Raw genomic sequence first — 21,059 nt, 5'->3', positions numbered from 1 at the left:
TGAATACCCAAACCTAAACGTTGCGCGATCGAAAATCGTGTCGAAAACGGACTGCACCTGAGTGCCTGACCCGACACGTAAATCGTATTTTATACAGGGTGATTCACTATAAGTATACTCCTCGCCTACACATTTTCATTAAATATAGAATTTATTAAAATTCTGATTATAAATACTAAAATACCTATATTTTAAATTCTTAAGGTATTTTTACTGCTTAAAGAGAGAGTATCCTGTGGCAATACGCAGCTCACTAACATCAAAACTTGAGTTTTTTAAATCAAATAATCAAAACCTCACTTTTTACTAGGTACCAAATAACCCATACATATATGATATATTATTAGATCATTTTTTGAACTTTTATTATATCATAATCCGAAATTTTAATGTGTACCTAATACCTATGTATTTCTTAATTATTGAAAATTTTTATTTTTATCAATGGAATACTAATAAATAGAGCTTAAAAATGGTTTTACCAAAATATTAAATAGAGCTTAAAAATGGTTTTACCAAAATATTAAATAGATGTAATACTGGATTTAGTATTTGGTATACTTGAACTATTTTTACAAATTATAAATAGGTATTGATAGATTAATGTAGGTATGTAAAATACAAAAAATTTAAAATCACCATAATCAAATACCTATATCTTCCAAACCTATTATCCTTTAAACATAAACTCAAATGACTCAAAAACGAGGTACTCATACCGTATATCGTATCAATTTTGATTTTGATACGTCGATATGTCCATAAAAATGTTCGCTAAATTATTTACACTATAAAAAAAATAATAAATTGAGTTTTAGTTTGAAAATGAAGTGTCAAAATTCTGCAAAAGTATCTCAAAACATTCCTTTAGTAGGTAGTACAAGATATTTTAATAATTTTAAAATATGGTCTTAGGGTACCTAAATAGGCATTTCAGATTTTGAATAACTGCACCACTGAAAAACAAAGAGATAAATCACCCTGTATAGTAACATAATAATATTTTTATAATATATTATCAAACCTGTGTCGATGCCCATTGCCTGTAATAATAAGTAAGTATGTAATATATTGTAACTCGTGTAAGTACATAAAGTGTATCATTATTATTATTGCGGTGTTCCGGTCGCTGCAGATCGTGTTATTATTTGTTAAACCTTTTATAGTTTATGGTAAATGCGCTCTACATTGCCCACAGTGACAACACATTTTTGCGTCAATTATTGTATATTAATATCGATTATTATAATATTATATATATATATATATATCTTTTTTTTTTATAGCATTGTGTCGTTGGTTGCGGTTTTTTCGGCGACTCGTTGGAGGTGACTGGTGGGCGCCAACGGTTATTGCAACGACGGCGGCGAGCACATAGGGGTATCTTAAATCTTTCGATTTTCGTATAAATAACCGCCGAGTCCACGACAAACGTATACTTCGCCATCGTATCTCCACAGTACAACAGCTCGAGTTCAACGTGCAGATATCTACAAAACAACACATTTACGTTACCATTCGATTTGTCGTTTTATCTTTTACTCGAATTTTTCTAGTCGTCATTCGTGTCCCGCAAACTTTTCGATTCGTCGCAATAAAGTTTATACTTATATCTTACATATAATTATTAAAACTTACCATTCGATATCAGTTACAGTGTCTTAATACTTAAAACTGCGTGTATTTGTTGGATCGAAGCAGTCTTCAGACAACTCGAATATTTTATATATTTTATATATTCACTGATTCATCATGATTGCAGTACTCGTGAGTATAATAATATTATAATACAATATCTTTATTTAAAGTACATTTATAAGTTAGTCACCGAGTGACACAAATAGTCGATATAATATGCATAGATAATGGTTTAATCTTAGGCGTCTCATCGTTAACTTTTGAATGAGATCTCTATTTTAATTTTTTTGATTATTCCAGTAGCCATAATATAGGGTATATATTTATTTATTTATTACTATATACATAAGAGTGTCATAATTAATTATGTTTTATAGGCGTTTTAAAATTGTACTACTAGTTATTAATTATAATAATCATAATTATACGTTCATGTGGAGGTTTAAAAAACCAATGCATATTATTTCAAATTTGAAAACCTATCCTTCATCGAAAAAGGTATTTTTGACTAGGTACCTGCCTATTGAGTTTCTAACTTATCAGTCATAAACCATTAGAATTCATTCGAAAAATAATTTTATTTAGCGTTATATCTTATCAATACTAGCTATTTACGCATTCGTCATATAAATCACAATTAATAATGAAACGGACGATATTATATACAATTAGGATACATTGTAGGTACTTAAGAATTTCAGGTAGACACCCAGTCGAAAGATATGATGTTGCCAAACGCGAAAACAATTCTCTGCAGATTTTTGATCATATATATATAGGTACCACATTAAATAGCCTTATAGGTTTCTTCTCAAATTTGTTTTTTGTTTGCAAATGTATTCTTTATATGAAATCACGACACTAAGTTTCAGTAGGTACCCTCTTAAAGTTCGGGATCATTTCACAAACTTGCACACCAATGTTTCTATAAATATTATAATATAATATAATAAATGAGTATACGCGTTAGTTGTTTTTACGCAATATCCATTTAAACAGCGTAATAATAATGCGATTTGACTGTATTATATAAATAATAATATTATTACACGTTGAAATATTGTGACAAATCGTCTTTTGTTGCACGCTCAGGCTGTCGTTTTCGCCGTCCAAGCCACGGCTGCGCTGGCCGGCGGCGCCCGATATCCGTCCGGACTGAATCCGGCCCTGTGTCCCAACTATCCGCACTGCGACAACGTGCTGTTGGCCGCGTACGCCCAACCGGCGGCCGGCAACGATTACAACGACCACTACACCAACAACAACAACAACAACGCCGGCCAGTATTACGGTTCCGGTTACCAACACCATCCGTCCGAGGCGTCCCACTATCACAACAGTCAGCCGTTGGTCCCGGCGCCGTACACCGAGCCCGGTTACCCGGCCGGCCTCACGTCGTCCAACTGTCCCAACTACCCGTACTGCTCGCATCAGGTGCCGGCCGAGGCGCTCAGGTACTCGCACAAGAGGTATCCGTCCGGCGTCAGCCCGCAAAACTGCCCCAACTACCCGTACTGTCATTGACCGCCCGTCGTCAAAATAATAATATAATATGATATTATGTCACGTTATATAAGTACGAATATTGTTATTATATTATAATATTGTGCAGATTAACGCTAAGTACATAATATATTATATTAATTATATGCATTATATACAATATATATACCCACAAGTTAATGTCCGTAGCTTGAATTGTATTGGCATACATATTATTATTTTATTAAACACCCATCGACCCAATTCGCCTGTATATAAAATAATTCATATTATATTATGCACTTAATGCGAAGTGCAGCTGCAGCGTAAATCGCACGCACTATATATATATTATTAATCGTTGTTATATTATATGTTGTTGTTATACTTCTCGCACTTTTAATATTTTTTTAAATATACATAGCTACAATTAAAAAGAATCAATTTTTTTTATTTCAAACGACTTTATACTATACTTATAATACCTTAATGCACGAATGAAAAGAAAATACAATAACTCACAAAAATAATAGGTAATATAATTAACCACAAACCCCAACTGTTACAAGTAAATATAATGATTCCTTTAATTTTTCTTTCTTTTATATTATATATTAAGTTAAAACCCATCATAGACCTATAAACTATAGTTATAATGACTTTAGTATATATGTCTATGCTAAAAACAATAGTAAAAAGATGATACGATACAAAATATATATAAAACACTGTTTTTAATGATATAAATTTTAAAAAAATACGGTGGATAAAATACAATAATGTGCCATTTCGTGGTTTTTATATTGTTGCCTGTTGGTAAAACAATAAAACTTGGTATAACTTTTATGTTAGTCTATTGATTTGATTTTGAGATTGACGGTGGAAATTGACTTATTTCGCTAATTCTTTTTTATGTTGTTATGGTTTTGACAAATTATAACAACAGGTCTACAACTATTATATTCAATTTTAACCAATAGCGACCTTACAATAAACAAAAATATAGTTTATTTTCTTGCTGGACAGTGACACGTCATTGTTGTTGTTTTATTACATCCAGATTCCGTACTTTTTTGGTGGATTTTACTAAAATTGTATTACATAAGAACCTTCTCCTGCGACCAATAGGAGCGAATCATCAGTGAAAAATGTTACAATGAACGGAGAAAATAAATAGGTAATAATAATAATAAACTGTTAACATGGTTACCGAAAATAAAATAATAATAATAATCAGTACTTTTAATTTGTTTTTTTTTTTGTTAAAATTGTTACCATGGTTACCGATAATTAAAAATTTTTTTTTGTGCATTTAAAAGGTTAGTTTATAAATAGGTTTATAACTCCTGAACCACTTATTGCAAAGCGTACAAACTTCACAGAAACCATCTACATATCAATATTAATATGCCCTGCAACTTTTATCGAAATCGGTTTGGTGGATCTTGAGTTATAAAATGTATTCAAAATGTACACTTCTTTTTATATATATAGATTATACATAGGAGTCTAAGTACAAATAATATAATAATAAAAATACAAGTACAACTATTTATTTTGGTATTAATTGAAAATAAATAATGCGCAACCAAATATTGCTGATGGTCAGTTTTCACATAGTGGTATATAAATTATAAATATTATGTTTCTTATAACAGTCTACTTCAAACTTATGTGTATTTAAAGATTTTTTAAAAAAAAAAAAATACATAATTTTGACTTAATTTATTTTTGAAATTTTCATAATTTTTTTTAATATTCTAAGTATTAAAATGGATAATTTCAAACGCAAAAGACGTCATCGTCATATGATGATGAGGATAATTTTATTGAAATAATAAACAGTTAAAAACTAGTGATGCCGTCGGTAAGTAATATCTCAACGTCTTTGTTGTTCAGTAACTCAATTGTATATAGTTCAGATTTGAATGATTAGAAATTCTCAATTATAGTTTGGATTTTATTTAGTCTCTAATGAATAGATATGGAAACTCTGCAAGTTGATCCGAGAATCATAGGCATAAAAACTAAACTAAATTTTATAACTAGCTTAGTCTATTGATAATAGTGTTATACTTTTGTTTTAACATACCACCAGTGCAGGTGCAATCGGGATATTCTAATATAACCCGTTTTGGGGAAGAAGGTGCATCATTGTATACAAAATAACATTTGTTTATGGGGTGGTTTCGATTGTATAAATAAATAATTAAGTAGATATTTAAATTATAAATATTCTATGTTAATTGATTCAGATTTCAGATTCTCCGATGAGGAAAATAATATTGAAAATCAAATACACAAAGACAACAAAGTAAGTATTTTTACTTAAATATAATATATTAATCACTTTCTAAGTTGATACTTATTTATTATTTTATTATTAAATTCTAACCATTCATTATTATATTAGCTGTATTAATATATCGATTGATTTTATGTATTGTGTAATTTTTAAGAATAAGAAACTCCATAATATGTAAAAGCTGTTAAAATGTCAAATTCGTACATGCGACTAAAGATGATGAAAGTGAAGTGGAAGATGTCCCTTCTATAATAGTAAAATCTTTTAACGGAGGGAGAATACAGATATTTGTATTATACCGATTATGATTAACCCTACCGATTATGATAAACCCTACCCAGTGGCGCCGAACCCTATATTGAGGTCGGGCCTTGGCCCGACATCTTTTGAAAATTTAGCATGGGGCCGCTGCATATTGGGCCGAAGTTTATCTGCCAAATCGTATGAAAATTGAAAACTCCTTTACAAAATTAAAGCCTACATTGCCTACTATTCTAATGTCTCTTAACTACAATATTTTGTTCATTTATTGTGTGCACTGTGCACTAAAATTTTAATATATTATGTAGACATTTAACCAGCTATATTTACTTGAATGCAGAATGGTTATTGGTTAGTGCATACGGTAGTGATGTCGTACGCGATCTACCCAAATAGGCGATCTACCGGTTATTCCGAATTTCCAAATTTCCAAATTATCTTGATAATTTACTACTATTTATTTGTACGTTTTATGACTTCCCTTTTATAGTTCAATTAATACGATAAGATAAAATATACGATAGCCTGACGTCCACACACATCGCCGTCACCAACTCGCCACAATCGCCGTCTCTACTCGTTAGACAATAGTAAATAATATTTCATTATGAGTTCAAGAATCGGACATTTCTATCGTAATATTATTTGTGACGAACAAACATGTGTGAATTATTTAAAAAGCAAACAGTTTAACAGTTGTTACCTCAAAGGCTCAAAATGAAGAAAATCGTTTAACGTGCAATAAAGTGAGAGAAGGCGTCAGCTGTGGTGGAGATATTATTATGATATTATATTTTTACAATAATAATTATTTTTTTATGAGCATCATTATCAAGTAAGATATAAAAAAAATCATAGACCTTATACTATAGTATAAGGTCTATGAAAAAAATACGGAAATTAAATACTATTTTTAGTGGATTTGGGTAGATCGCGCACTACTTAACAAGTTTGGTAGATCGCGTACGACATCACTACCGTGCATACAAATAATTAAGATTTGAGAAAATAGTTATTACCTACTTATTATTGTAGATTTTTATAAATAATACCTAAATAATAAATACTTATACGGCTACGCATGAGCGTCAAACCAATACGTGAACAGTACACGTGATATTATGTCGTTGCCTGTTGGTGGTATGGTTGATGGTCGGTTTATTGATAGCGCGATGATGGGCGGCAGGGAGGAGGGTAAACGAATATCTAAAATAGTCGCTATTAATAAATTATTATTATTTACTGATGTTGGATTATTGTCATTTTGTAATGCTGTATTGGCGTATTACTGTGCGTCAACGACACTCAGTGTTACTACAGTGTAACAACGCAAGCGCAAGTTCGTAACGACTAACGAGTACGAGACACGAGTTACAAAAAACTTAAAAGTTAATAGGATTTGGTATTATCATAAAGAATATATTATATTCATACAGTTATTATATTTTTAAATTCAAATCAACATGAATAAAAATAAAAGCAAAGGTGGAGCAGAAAAATTACGGCTAAAACGGATCGCAGAATTTAAAGCTGCAGGAAATGATCCTAAACAGAAAAAATTGTCATTTGGTCTCCACTCAACCTCAAAAACAGGTAATTAAGTTTCTATATTAATTATTGTGAATTGTGGTATTGGTGGTTTTTAAATATTATGTTAATAAGAATTGGTATTTTTATGTTCAGAACAATAGAGCATATTGATATAATACCTATTCACTTTAATCATTTTTTTTTTAAATTAAAAATATTTTTAAAACAAAATCTTTGTGGATATACATTATTCTTCTTTTAATTTGTAAATAAATAAATATAAAATGTACTATGTAGACTGTTTGATACCTACTTCTTGCATTCTTGAATTACATACAAAATTAAAGTAAAATACAGTAAAATTTCAATCAGTTGTGAGAAGTAGTAACGATTTTCTTGAATTTGTTTTTTATATCCATCTGATAACTGACTTACAACTGATCCTTGTAATTTTGAACTTTTATAGCTTTCAAATTTTGATTTACCTATAATATGGTATTTTCGGGTAGATGTAATTTCAATTTTTCATTTGTCTAATAATTTGAACCTTAATTAAAATAAAATTATTACAACAGTCAACAAATATTCATATTTCATATATTTCTATCTCTAATTAGAAGTAATAACCAGTTGGTAGTTATTGAAGAACAATTAAATTAAGTATAACAAAACTATTATGCATAAAATATAATACATTTCTCCAATTTTGAAAGCCTTTCTCTGTGAAAGTGTCTTGACAATTATTTCCCAACCAAATTAATAAACATTTATGTTTTAACAGATGAAAGTGTATTGTCCTTTTCTATAAATAAAGAATTAGATTCTCCAAACATTATAGAAACAGAGTCCAATAGTAATCAACATTTAACCAATCAACCACAACTCCAATGTCCTCAACACTCAGCTTTAGATACGGTTTGCACATGCAATATTATAATTTGAAAATTAAACTATTATAATAAGCAATAACTTTTAGGAATGCAATCCAGACATTTTGTCAGTTGAACAAGAAGTTTTACCATCAGAAAATGATAATATGGATGTTACACCCATTGGAATATCGTCAACGTTAGAATCGGTACATTAAAAAGTTAAATTAAATTAATTACATTTTTCAAAAATATTTTATAATCTATACTTAATGGAAAATATTAAAAATGTCCAAAACTTTTGTTAGATTTCACTCTAGATGATTATTTATCTACACACATGTTGAATGTTTATGCCTGTTTTTATGTTAATATATTTTTATATACAATATATTTTTTCAGAGTGATAGTTCTTCAACCAAAGAAAATGAATACCAATTATTAACTGAAAATTCTAGATGGAAAAATGACCCTGCAAATTTTAAACATATCAAACAATTAACTCCTGAGTTGAGAAATATGATTTTAGAATGGGGACCTTGTCAACCTAAGGAACATGAATTGCCTAATAATGAATATCCAAAAGACAGCTCCAAAAGAAGTTTTCATTCATCTTGGTATTCAAGGAAATTATTAGATAGTACATTTGAACAACGTAACTGGCTTACATATTCTCCAAAATTAAACAAAGTGTTCTGTTTGTATTGCATAATTTATGGAAATAATTCAAATGATGCCTGGGTGAAATATGGTTTTAATCATTGGAAAAATGGTCATATGGCTTTAATTAAACATGAAACAACCTCAGCTCATATAATGTCATCATTAAAAGTTAAACTAAAAGCATGTTGTTTACCACTCTTACCGTCATTAGTAGAAGAACACAATAAACAAGTATCCTTTAATAGAGAATTGGTAAAACAACTAATTGAAATAACCATATTTTTAGGACAACACAATCATTCCTTCAGAGGTCACAATGAAAATTGGAAAAATAACACTACAGGAAATTTTAAAGATATGGTTGTCTTACTGAGTAAACATTCTCCTATATTGTCAGTACACATAGACCAACTCAAAAGTAAAGGCAAAAAAGAAAATTCTTTTATATCATGGGACCGACAAAACCTGTTAATAGAGTCTATTTCAGAATACATATTATCGACTATTAGATCACAAATATTATCAGCTCGTTATTTTAGTATTAGTACTGATTCCACATTTGACATTTCACACAAGGAACAACTATCATTTGTAGTCAGGTATTTATTCAATTCCAATATATGTGAAAGGCTAATTGCATTATCTGAATCATCAAATACTACAGGTCAATCACTTTTTGAACTTTTTAAATCAGTTATGGAAAAAAATGGATTAGATTGGAATCAACATTTAATTGGACAGTCATATGATGGTGCAGCGAACATGAGAGGACCATATAGTGGACTTCAAGCACATATTATCAAAGAAAACCCAAAAGCTCTTTATGTTTGGTGCCATGCACATAGATTCAATTTAATAGTGTTATCTGCCGTTGGCTGCTGTAAAGAAGCAGTCGATTTATTTGGTAACATGGAAAAACTATATTCTTTTATTGTGGGTAGTAAAAAGAGATCAGATATTTACAGAAAAAATCAAAGTGAATTGTATCCAAAGAAACAATTAAAGGCAATCAAAAGAGTCGGAACTACTAGGTGGATGTCCAACTCGTTTGCTCTATCTACAGTTCTTGAAACATTAGAAGCAATTTTAGATATGCTTGAACAAGTAAAAAATGTTGAAGGCCCAGTTGATTTTAAAACTGGTAGTGAATGTAATGGGTTACAATCATATTTTCAGTCATCACGTTTCATACTAACTGCGTTTATATTTAAACATATCTTTGAAGTCATGGAACCTTTAAGTAAAATACTTCAATCTCGTGATTTAGACTTATTGACAGCAGTGAATTATTTAAAAAAGGTTGAACAAAAAATAACAATGATGCGTACTGATGAAAAATTTAATACTATTTTTGAGGAAGCAAAACAATATTCCAAAGAACATTTTGGTGATTTTAATATGAATAATTTAATGTCATTTAGAAATCGAAAAAGAAATGTAGTTCGGCGATCAGGTGAACTCTGCATAGATCAATCCATTCAAGATTCTAAACAATACTATAAAATATCAGTTTTTTTTTCTAGTAATTGATATTATTCTTCAACAACTTAGCGATAGATTCGATAAAAATACCATATCTGTAATGAAAGATATAGTTTATTATCCCTAAAGCGATTAAAAGAAGTTGGCCCTGTGCCCCAAGATGCATTCAGTAAAATATGTGATGTCTATGGAATTAATCAGGAGTCTGTAAGAAATGATTACATACTATTGAAAAGTGTTATCAAAGATATAGATCTCAATTTACTGACTAAATTACCAGAAATTACATGATGACTGTGAAGAATATAATATAAGAGGTTCAGATGAAAGTAGTATAGAAGATGAAGAAGAACGGCAAGAATTAAACAATGTTGGAAGCTTAAGAAATATTTTTGAAATAATTAATAATATGAATATTAAATCGGAATTTGAGCATTTGTACACAATAATTAAAATAAGTTTACATTACCTACATCTAGTTGTACTGTAGAACGTAGTTTTTCCAAATTAAAAATCATAAAATCCAGACTGCGTTCCACTATGGGTCAAAACAGACTGGAGAATTTAATGATTATTTCATGCGAACAGGATATAAACATAGATGTGTCAAAGGTAAATATGATACAAAATTTGTATTTGTTCTTACTCAATTATTAAGTATAATAATTTATAACATTATTATTAAATTAAAATAACTATGACCTAATATCTATATTGTTTTGTTTGTTTTAGGTAATAGATATATTTGCAAGAAAGACACCAGTATTAACTAGGTTATTAACATTTTAATGTTAATATTTGTGATTGTGTACCACCACGATTCTTGGCAAAAAAATTTTTTATCATGACATTTTGTAATTTTAATTTTATTTGAATAATTTCAAAGTATATGCATATATAATATATAAGAATATATTATCATGGGTGTTTTGGTGTTTATTAATTATTACCTAATTATAAGATAAAATATTCTTGTTAGGTATGTTCGAAATTTGTTTTATTAATATTATACAGTTTGTGGTGTGTATGTAACATTGATGAATTGAATATATGTGTCAAATAAAATAGGCCATAGAGTTTTTCAGAAATAAACACAAAATCGTATCTAATCCTTCTTGGTTGGTGGTGAGTATAAAAAAGTATAAATTTAAATTTTCTTTTAAAAATGAATATTAAAATCTGGGTAAAACCTAACACGGCAAACCCCCCGGTACTCTGGGGCCGATATTTAAATATTGGGCCGTTTCAAATATTTTTTGCCCGACTAAATTTTTAGGACATCGGCGCCACTGACCCTACCAATTATGACAAACCTTTAACGATTATGATAAACCCTTACCGATTATGACAAACCCCACCAATTTTAACAAACACTATCAATTATGACAAACCCTTACCGATTATGACAAACTTCACTAATTTTTACAAACACTACCAATTATGACAAACCCTAAAGATGATGAGTGATGACTACAGCACTACAGAAGATGACTCCAGAACTTCAGATGATGACTCCAGCACTACCGATGATGACTACAGCACTACAGATGATGACTGTCATTTCGATAACAATTCGGATCTAGTATTGTATTGTTTTAAATCCATTAAGTTGATTATATTGATTCGTGTGCATTTTCAGTATTCACAGTACACACTCTTCAAATAATATCTATAATAAAATAAAATAATTTTATTCAGAGTATACTGTTAATATTGTTTCTGCAATGTTATTCAACCAACAATTTAAACTTTAAAGTAATGTTTGAATACCCATGTACCATTTTTGATCAAGTTTATGAATTGCACTTCTTAAAATTTTTAATACCTATATAAAGTAGGTATCCTATTTAAACTGATAAGCTTAATTTTGCAGATCGTTGAAGTTATGTATTATATGTAAATATTTCAAAAACTACAATAATGAAAAATATTTTAAGTTAATAGGTCGTCTTCACTCAAACTGTTTTATTGTATACAATGATGTATCATTGAAATCAAAATTGAATGCATTGATTACAGTGACCCTAACTGTATAACATAGTAGTACCCACTTGTCAGCATTTTGTTGTCTATTATTAATAGAACAATATTGATGATATATTACATAATACAGTGTTTAATGAAATGAGTAAAAAGCACGACGTGTCATTGATTTTTATCTTTAATATTCAATATCATTAATTTAAAATGTTGAAATATACAACCTGAAAAATGTCCCAAAATTTGAATACTGTATAAAAGTTTTGAAATCATGTATGTATATCTATACATATTATATGCTATGACAATTTCTATTTTTTTTTAATTTCTAATTTTTAATTGTTTATTATTTTTTATAAAATTTTGTAAAAGGGTTAAGTATATAATTATTGCCATTTGCCATATATAATTGTTGCAGTAAATGGATATTGAGTTAAATCATAATTATTGTTGTTAAAATTTATATTTTTCTACAATTTTTTTTTTTACTATATTTTAATATATATTAATGTATAATTAACTCAAAACTTTCAACAACAAAACTATTTGATCCGTAATAAGTTATATCATTGATACAGCTTTTACCACGTACTCGTGGGATAGAGGAGAAAGTGACCATAAATATATCCCTAAATTAATATAATTAATCAAAAGAAAATGCCGGAATTAGGTAGATTATGCGTGCCGCGTTTATCGGACGCTAAAAAATATAATTCACAAGATACCTTATAATAAGTAACAAATCACTAATACTAATAAATGCGGGCGCCCGGAAAATAATAAATAATAATAATACATCCTACACTTGTAACATAAGTACATCAATAATACAATAATATAAAATATAAATAATATATTTACCGTTCGATCACCACTTCAGGCCGGGCACAAACCGGAGGACCTCAACGGCGCGTTCGGGTCGGGTCCGAAACGCTAAAATGACGACAGTATGAAGAAATTACGATGATCGGCTTGCGGCGGCAGACGCACAAGGAAGGGAATAATACGAACTATAATATCGCAGCGGCAGACGTGTGCAGCTCATCGTTGACCACGTGGCCGGAGTACACGTACAACGGACGAAAGAAAGGTCGACGCCCCGCCATAGACCTTTATCAGGCCCGTGGGCCCCACGAAGTCAACGCGGCGCGCACGCACAAAACGACCTGACGGTGTATAATAGATGCATGGGCGAGCTAAAAATCGGAACTTGACCAGCGACCGGAGTAACGCACTTCCGGGTCGACTACGCCCTGCCGTAGACCTATAAAAGTATATAAACTAATAAAAATTTATATCAAATCTATATGCGCCCTGCGATGAACCATGGTTAAATAATTTATTTAACCATGAACGGTACGACGTCCATTACGGTCAACCACCGGAAGACGACAAGAGTACAAGACTACAGGTCACAAGAGTCAAGAGCACTGAGTGGCCGCGGCCGTTGAGACGGCGGTCGGCGAGTGTGTCGCAGCGATGTCGCGATTACGCTGGGCGGCAGCGAGGTGCAGACCGATGCGCACTTGCGCGGACCGATGTGCCATGACTGGCGAGAAATCGCGGTGGTTTAAACCATGAAGACTAGTCTTCATGGTTTATACATAAACAATTAAAATGGTTTAATTTATATTTATACAAATTTGTATTATATACAATGAGAACATGTTTTGAAGTTATTCTAAAATAATATTTCTTTATACATATTCTTTATAACAATACTCCTTTCAAAATCTAAAATTAATTACTTTGTAGGATTGAATAAAAGTTAAACAATTATTAAAAATATGATATTATATAATAAGTAATGCATTATAAATAAATTTTGATTTACATTATACATTTTATCACCAATCGGGCTCTGAGTACGACAGTAATAATAATAATAATATATATAATAGGCTGCGGCGCAGAATGGTGTGCGTTAAGTATATAGGTATTATTCTTTATACCCCAACTACAGTCAACATATTATATAATGTATTATTTTACATTTTTATTTAATGAACGATTATGTATTATATTGTACTTGATCTGAAGTATAATACAAACATGCTTGAATTAACTGAATACATTTATAGTAAATGGTACATGGTTTTTTTAAATTATAGTATAACAAATCTAAAAATGAAAATAAAAAATCTAAATAATCAATATTTATCTTGCGATGTGTTAATAATAAATATACAATTTCATTCAATTTGGATATAGCTGATTTTGGAATATTGAGCTTGTTATTTTCCTTGTTGTTAATGGGAAGTTGGTCATAGCTGCAAAATAAAACAATATTACCTATATGAAAACTGTTCTGTTTAATTAAAACTTAAAAGTAATATAATGTACAACAGTTATCTGTTATTATACTATTATTGCTCCGTGTAGGTATTAAAATTTGGATATTATAGACTATAGTACCTAATCAAGAGCTTCCAAACTTATTAATTATAATTAATGATTATTAAACACTTGGATAGTTGGATATACGAACTATATATACGCTTATAGTATTGCGTGTAATGCGATGATATAATTATATACGAGTAAAATGAGCCATTTTTTACAAGTAAAATGGAAATTATAATGTGCGATGAAAGTGAAAACAATTATTGGTTTATAATAATTATTAATTATAAATATTCGTTTGCTTATGACCTTGTTCCCTGGGTAGGTGTACTAAAAAATTATTAACTTAGGATAAAAGCATATCATTATATTATTATTTATAAATAATAACTAAACAACAAATTTTGCAAATTGTAAATATATTCAATATTATCATTTGAATAGATACTTTTATATACATTAGCTGACATCGAAACTCGCGTAATTTCGTATATGTTTACTTTGTATAGGCAAGTGTGTATTTATTATTTATATTTTATATTAGGCAATAGTATATACTATATTGGTCATTGGTGTCCAAATTTTTACAATTTTGAGCTATGGCCAATGAACATTATAAGTTTTGCATTAATTTGTCTAACTACCAACCCTGGTTATCATTATTTTAATATAAATTAAATGGTTAAATAGTATAATATATTAATATATATACCCAATAAATAATTCATTGAATCCCAGTGACACATAGTTGGGCCAATCGTTTATACAAGCATGGCACTGGCATTGAAATTGATACTGATCAAATAAATGTGTACAGCGTTGTTCTTTGTTATGTGACATAAATTTGACACCATAATCAGTAAATATCTATAATATATAATAAAATTATAATTATTGTGTGAAAACATTGCATGTACAGTTTAATATGATTTACTTGAGATCCTTCTAAAATTGGTTGTATTGCCCGAGTTACTTCTATACCACTGTACGTTTGAACTATCACATTTGGATCGCATGAATGATTTATTAAACTGTATGCAGAGCATAGAATTAGAGCGACAGAATCAAAAGTTGTTGGTCGATTTGAAACAATATTATTATTGCTCTCTCCGGTGTATTTAGATAGCTCTATAGACGCATAAGAGTTCAAGTTAGTTATACACAACAAATGAACTAACGATCCACCAACAGTTCCTAACAAATTTGATGGGATATCGTATTCATTTAACAACAATAGAGATACCATCATTGATGCAGTACAATGCATGAAAAATAAATTGGATACTGTTCTTTTGGTTTCATTTCCATCCAGTGCATAAATTGAGTAGAAAGAATCCGTTAAAAAATTGCTTTTTATGTCAAAACAAAAGTTTGATTCATTATACATTTGTACCATTGAACAGTAATGATCGATGCCCATTACATTTATAAGCCGTATGAAACAACGTAAAGCCAGATCGTGAGTGGGCTCTACAGTTGGGTCCTCTTTGAGAGGATAGACTAATGAACATTCTATAGTATGGTAACTGGCGTAGGCTTTTTGTAAACATGTCTCATCACAATAGATAACCTGTTATAATAAAAAATATTTGTTTCATAAGCATTATAAACTCATATAATAATTTAAAATGTATTAAAAATCGATTTACCTGTGAACATTTATGACACGGTATGGCTGATAAACATCGTTTGAAACAATAATTGCAGTTAAACATCCACTTACTATTTTTAAATACACCAGCAACTGGCTCTTCTATAATAATTATTTCACCTGAAAACAGTAGACTTCAATTTTACTCATGTAAAATTATTACAATTGATTGTTATATTTTTAAATAACCAATTTACCTTAATATTTTTAACCAAAAACATTGTAATATATATTGTTTTTATATTTATCAATAAATAGGCACGTCTGAAGTTCCAGTAATGCATTTTCAATACCTAAGTTAATTATTTACTTGTTTTATCGCCCCACAACAATTCACATTTTATCTATAACGGCTATAACTTTTTTCTATTGATTATAATATCTAAATATTTACAGATTGTGTAATAATGAATGAAGAGTAGATAGTAGCATAATATGTAGTTTTGGCATCCTCTGCTTTATTTGCTGAATGGGACTAAGTATTTTAATTATTATTATTTATTATACTTTATTAGATAGGTATCTTAAGTTTATTGTAGGAATAAACAAGGAAGTGTAAATTCATTATATATAATATATTTAGAATACTTATAATTTGTATCTACTATTTAGATATATTTAAATTTATTTAAATAATTCAGTCGAGAATCCTGCAGCCAAGGGCTTCCATAGGATTTTGCCAAACCAGTCAATACATTTTAATTTTTTTTTCGTTATCTAATTAGTGTTAAAGAATTGTTTGTGGCGTGTTTTCTCTCATATAGGTGAGAACGTAAAAATTAAATATTTAATTATGTGTGAAATGTTAATACTGTAAATAGTTAGAACTTAATCTTACGGCATTAATTTTATATAATTAATGTGCAATTTTAAATTAATAAAAGCATTTTTCTTTAATAAATAAAATGTCATCATTGATTTGATACTTTTAAGTTGTTTATAAAATTAAATGTTTCTAGTTTTTATAAAATAAATAAGAACTACTATGCATGGGAAACTATTATATCTATTTAATTTATTAACATTAATAATTTTTAATAAAAAGTAAAAATATTGGTTGACACTGCACTTGGCCCCACCACTATATGCCATAATCAACGTTAGGAATTCAAAATTGAGTGTGATAAGAATCACTTCAGATGGATAGTTAAAAATAAAAATAAAAATACTAGAAAAAAAATAAAAAATAAAAATAAATAATAATAATAATATAATAATATAATAATAAATAATTTGATACTCAATAAAAATCAGAAATATTTATTTTGTGATATTTTATATTAGATAATGATTATGATAATTGACCCAGAAAAAAGCCAAGGGGGGTAATTGTCCCTACTCTTGCCCCCTCCTGTTAACGTTCATGCATGCAACAGTATTATAATATATATAATGCTAGTGCAGTTTCAAATTTTTAGAAGTTAAGACCACATTTATTCTTTATCTTAATTCTTAATTATGTTATTATTTTCAAGATAAAATATCACATAGTGCGCATAACATGGATAAAATGTATTATTACAACCCCCGACCCTGCATTAGAATATTATTTTTTTCATTATTTTAATGAAAATAATAAAAAAATTAAAACATTGATATCAGAAAATATAGCTCTCCAAGCTGCGTGAATACGTGATGGACGATAGTGCTGTGTGCACTGTGCAGACGGCTTGTATAGTTATATACAAAATATTTGTTTATTATGCGCTCTTTATGGGCCATGGGGGTACGGAAATTATCTATGTTTAACGGTAACCACTAGGTACCTAATATACAATCAGTATAAATATTATAAATATAATTCGTACCAGGCTTTAGGTGTTTTGATGCGAATAATCCTCTTCCCATTTCTTTTGAATTTCGTATTTCAACACATTTCGATAAAACAGAATTTTTATCAAATTTAAGTTTTGTCAAACTTTTATATTTAACATTCATTATTTTTGTTTTTTCTTCTACTTCTTCACATTTTTTCATAAATCCTAATATTCTGATTTTGATTTTTGTTTTGACGTCAAGTGTTAAATATGTATTACTGTTTAAATGTGATAAACAATCCTAAAAATAAATAGGTATTCAAAATATTAATATTTAAAATAGGAATTTGTAATCAATATTATCAAGAATATAGTCAACATTGTAAATTAATTAAATAAAACTAAAACTTAAAATAATTGGCTATCTTAAAAATTGAAAAATCAAATTGCATAAAAAACTGTTTTTGAATTTTTGAAAAAAATATTTTAATACATCGTTTTACACAGCCACGATTAACCATCAAAATCCACTTATCTCCAATCTCCGTTCTTTGACTAACCCAATCAATCCACTACGTCGATTAAAATGACGTTGGCCTAGAATCTACTAAACAATTAACTTAAGAGGATTTCAACGCACCATTTATTTTTTCTATCTGACCCACACGGCCACACGCAATATAGACAAAATGCATTTACGTAAAATCATTTTTTCTATGATTTTAAGTAATCTTAGAGTAAAAACACCCATTACAAAAAAGATATAGAATAATATTTTTGAGGGAATGACATCGATTTGTCAAAATGTGGTCTCAAAACAATTTAAACATCGTTTAAATTTACAACATTATTTTGTTTATTTTGCAAGTCAAATAACAATAAAATATAAAATCGATATGTCATTCCTTCAAAAACATTAATATTTATTTTTTTTTGTAATGGGTGATTTTACTCTAAGATTACTTAAAAACATAGAAAAAATGATTCTGCGTAAATGCGTTTTGTCTATGTTGCGCGTGGGCCAGAGAGAGAAAACAAATAGTGCGCTGACATCCTCTTAATTTGATGAGTATAAAGTGGTGTTACTGGATGTCTTTTCTTTCAACTCAGTTTCAAGTCCACATGTCTTTTTGTTTTCTTACAATAAGCCTAAAAAATTTACTCGTATCTGAAGTTTTACTTAAATATAGATATTAAATTTTCTAATGTCCCTAGAATCCAGAGGTCTACGGTATGTGACACCTACGGGTTGTTTAGGAATTCATGATTCAAGTAAATTCATGACTTCGTGAGCTACACCTTTATTTTCAATAAAAAAGTATTACTTAATTAATGTCTTAAACGAAATCAATAATTAAAATATAACATACCGAATACAATTTTAAAGCAAGAGATGTATGTTTCATCTGACGGTAACAATTTCCTTTTCTTTCAAACAATTTGTAATAATTCTGCAATGGATACTGTTTGGATTTAAATGTTTGATCAATATCTTTTAAACTATGCTCATATTCTTCTAAATAATATAAAGCAGCTGATCTATTTGCTACTGATAAAGCAAAGTTAGGAGAATCAATTTCTGCAGTCATTATACTTCGAGTATACATTTTTAGCGATTCTTCATAATTTTTAATTTTAAATGCTTCATTTCCACGTGATCTATATTGATCAGACGTATTATTATTTTTTTTTGCTGTGGTACAATTCATATTTATAAATATTCCATTTTTTTTAAGGTATTTTTTCAATCGTTTTCTCCATCGCCGATGCGCCTGTGATAATCTAATAGAACCATCACATTTTTTAGGTAACCAATCATATTCTTTTAGTAAGTCATATACGTACAGGAATTGGTCACTAGAATTCTTTTTGTCAGTAAATGTTAAATAAACATCTTGAGTTACATTCATTTCTTCAAAGTGTTCTGTGTACACATATTCAGCAATCGGCATCTCATAGTGTGACATATTGTATCTTAATTTCCGAGAAAAGTAAGTATCAAGTAGGTATCTTATAAGAATAACCGCACTAGGTACAATATATATATATTTAAAAAAATTTTAAATAAACAAATCACAATAATTGAATGTAAAACGTAAACTATTTTATAATTCACGCAGTTGTATAATATTAAACTGTTTAAAATTCAAATATACTGTCATTATAATTATTATATTCAATCTATAACACTAAATTAAATATTTTTGTATTTTTACATACCTAATAGAAATAACTAATACATGAGAGTACAGAGTAAGTAACAACACTGAATATAGAATAAGTAAATAACGTGTTCTATATGATTTAATTTTATAAAGGTCTTTAAAATGTATATATATAGGTAGTGTACACCTATTAACTAGGTATTTACTTAATGCTTATCACCGCATAATTATTACTCCATATATTTTCATGATGTAAACTAATTCCTATAGTTCACTGCGTATCTACTAATTGAAATACATGTATAATATTTTAAATATTTATAAATACTTATTAAGTACCTGCTTGGTACATAGTGGTATACCTAGTACCTATATTAAGTTGATAATTATTATAATAGCCGCGCAAATGCATGATAAAAAATAAGAGGTACGATCATTATAGACTATAGTTAATGAATACTGAGTCTACAGCCCAACCGGCTTTCACTTTTAGAGTTATATGTTTAGGTATAAATGTATGATTGATTTTTAATTAACACAAATGGAAAATATTATTCACCTATAGAACCGCATAGCATATTATAATATTGAATTGAATTTAAATACTTAAATTTGATTTACCAACACACTAATGTGTTGTTAATAGGTAATTATTATTTATTTAAGTTATACCTACAGCCTACCATTTTATATGTAGGTATATACAATATATATATAAATTACACAATATTTAGGTAGGTACATATACATAGGTAGGTAATAGTTTAATAGTAGGAGCTAGGAGTTAATAATAGGTAGCAAAAATATATTTAGCCTATTGACTCTGAAAACACTATAATAACAGTACATATTATGCCAATATTTTATATTACATAGAAACTATCTCTGCAGTAACGTTTTAAGAATGAAGATCGAAGGGACATTTGTTTGAAT

At 28.9% G+C, this 21,059-nt stretch overlaps 3 protein-coding genes across 4 annotated transcripts; 2 read left to right on the top strand and 1 right to left on the bottom strand.

The window, feature by feature from the left end:
• Window positions 1–507: 507 nt before the first annotated feature.
• LOC114129674 (SET and MYND domain-containing protein 4-like) lies at window positions 508–20,739 on the bottom strand. 2 transcript variants are annotated; one of them, XM_050197099.1, is made up of 7 exons: window positions 19,332–20,739; window positions 18,013–18,262; window positions 16,203–16,324; window positions 15,488–16,123; window positions 15,266–15,420; window positions 13,072–14,480; window positions 508–1,490 (listed from the first exon to the last, which is right to left on the bottom strand). In XM_050197099.1, exons 1-6 carry the CDS (start codon window positions 19,926–19,928, stop codon window positions 14,222–14,224), a joined length of 2,019 nt encoding a protein of 672 aa, XP_050053056.1. In that variant the 5' UTR covers window positions 19,929–20,739; the 3' UTR covers window positions 508–1,490; window positions 13,072–14,221. The 2 variants fall into 2 exon arrangements, with proteins under 2 accessions (XP_050053056.1, XP_050053055.1); XM_050197098.1 differs by lacking the exon at window positions 508–1,490 and adding an exon at window positions 11,656–11,899.
• LOC114129928 (cuticle protein 1) lies at window positions 1,479–3,572 on the top strand. The gene is made up of 2 exons (XM_027994801.2): window positions 1,479–1,767; window positions 2,731–3,572. The coding sequence occupies exons 1-2, from the start codon at window positions 1,753–1,755 to the stop codon at window positions 3,160–3,162; spliced, it is 447 nt and encodes a 148-aa protein (XP_027850602.1). The 5' UTR covers window positions 1,479–1,752; the 3' UTR covers window positions 3,163–3,572.
• On the top strand, window positions 3,661–10,300 carry LOC126548957 (zinc finger MYM-type protein 1-like). The gene is made up of 2 exons (XM_050197100.1): window positions 3,661–4,297; window positions 5,376–10,300. The coding sequence occupies exon 2, from the start codon at window positions 8,605–8,607 to the stop codon at window positions 10,276–10,278; it is 1,674 nt and encodes a 557-aa protein (XP_050053057.1). The 5' UTR covers window positions 3,661–4,297; window positions 5,376–8,604; the 3' UTR covers window positions 10,279–10,300.
• Window positions 20,740–21,059: the final 320 nt, after the last annotated feature.

Source organism: Aphis gossypii, chromosome 1 (genome assembly GCF_020184175.1).
Source record: "Aphis gossypii isolate Hap1 chromosome 1, ASM2018417v2, whole genome shotgun sequence".
Taxonomy (NCBI): domain Eukaryota; kingdom Metazoa; phylum Arthropoda; class Insecta; order Hemiptera; family Aphididae; genus Aphis; species Aphis gossypii.
The sequence above is the reverse complement of the archived record's forward strand: the minus strand, read 5'-3'. Positions and strand labels throughout refer to the sequence as shown.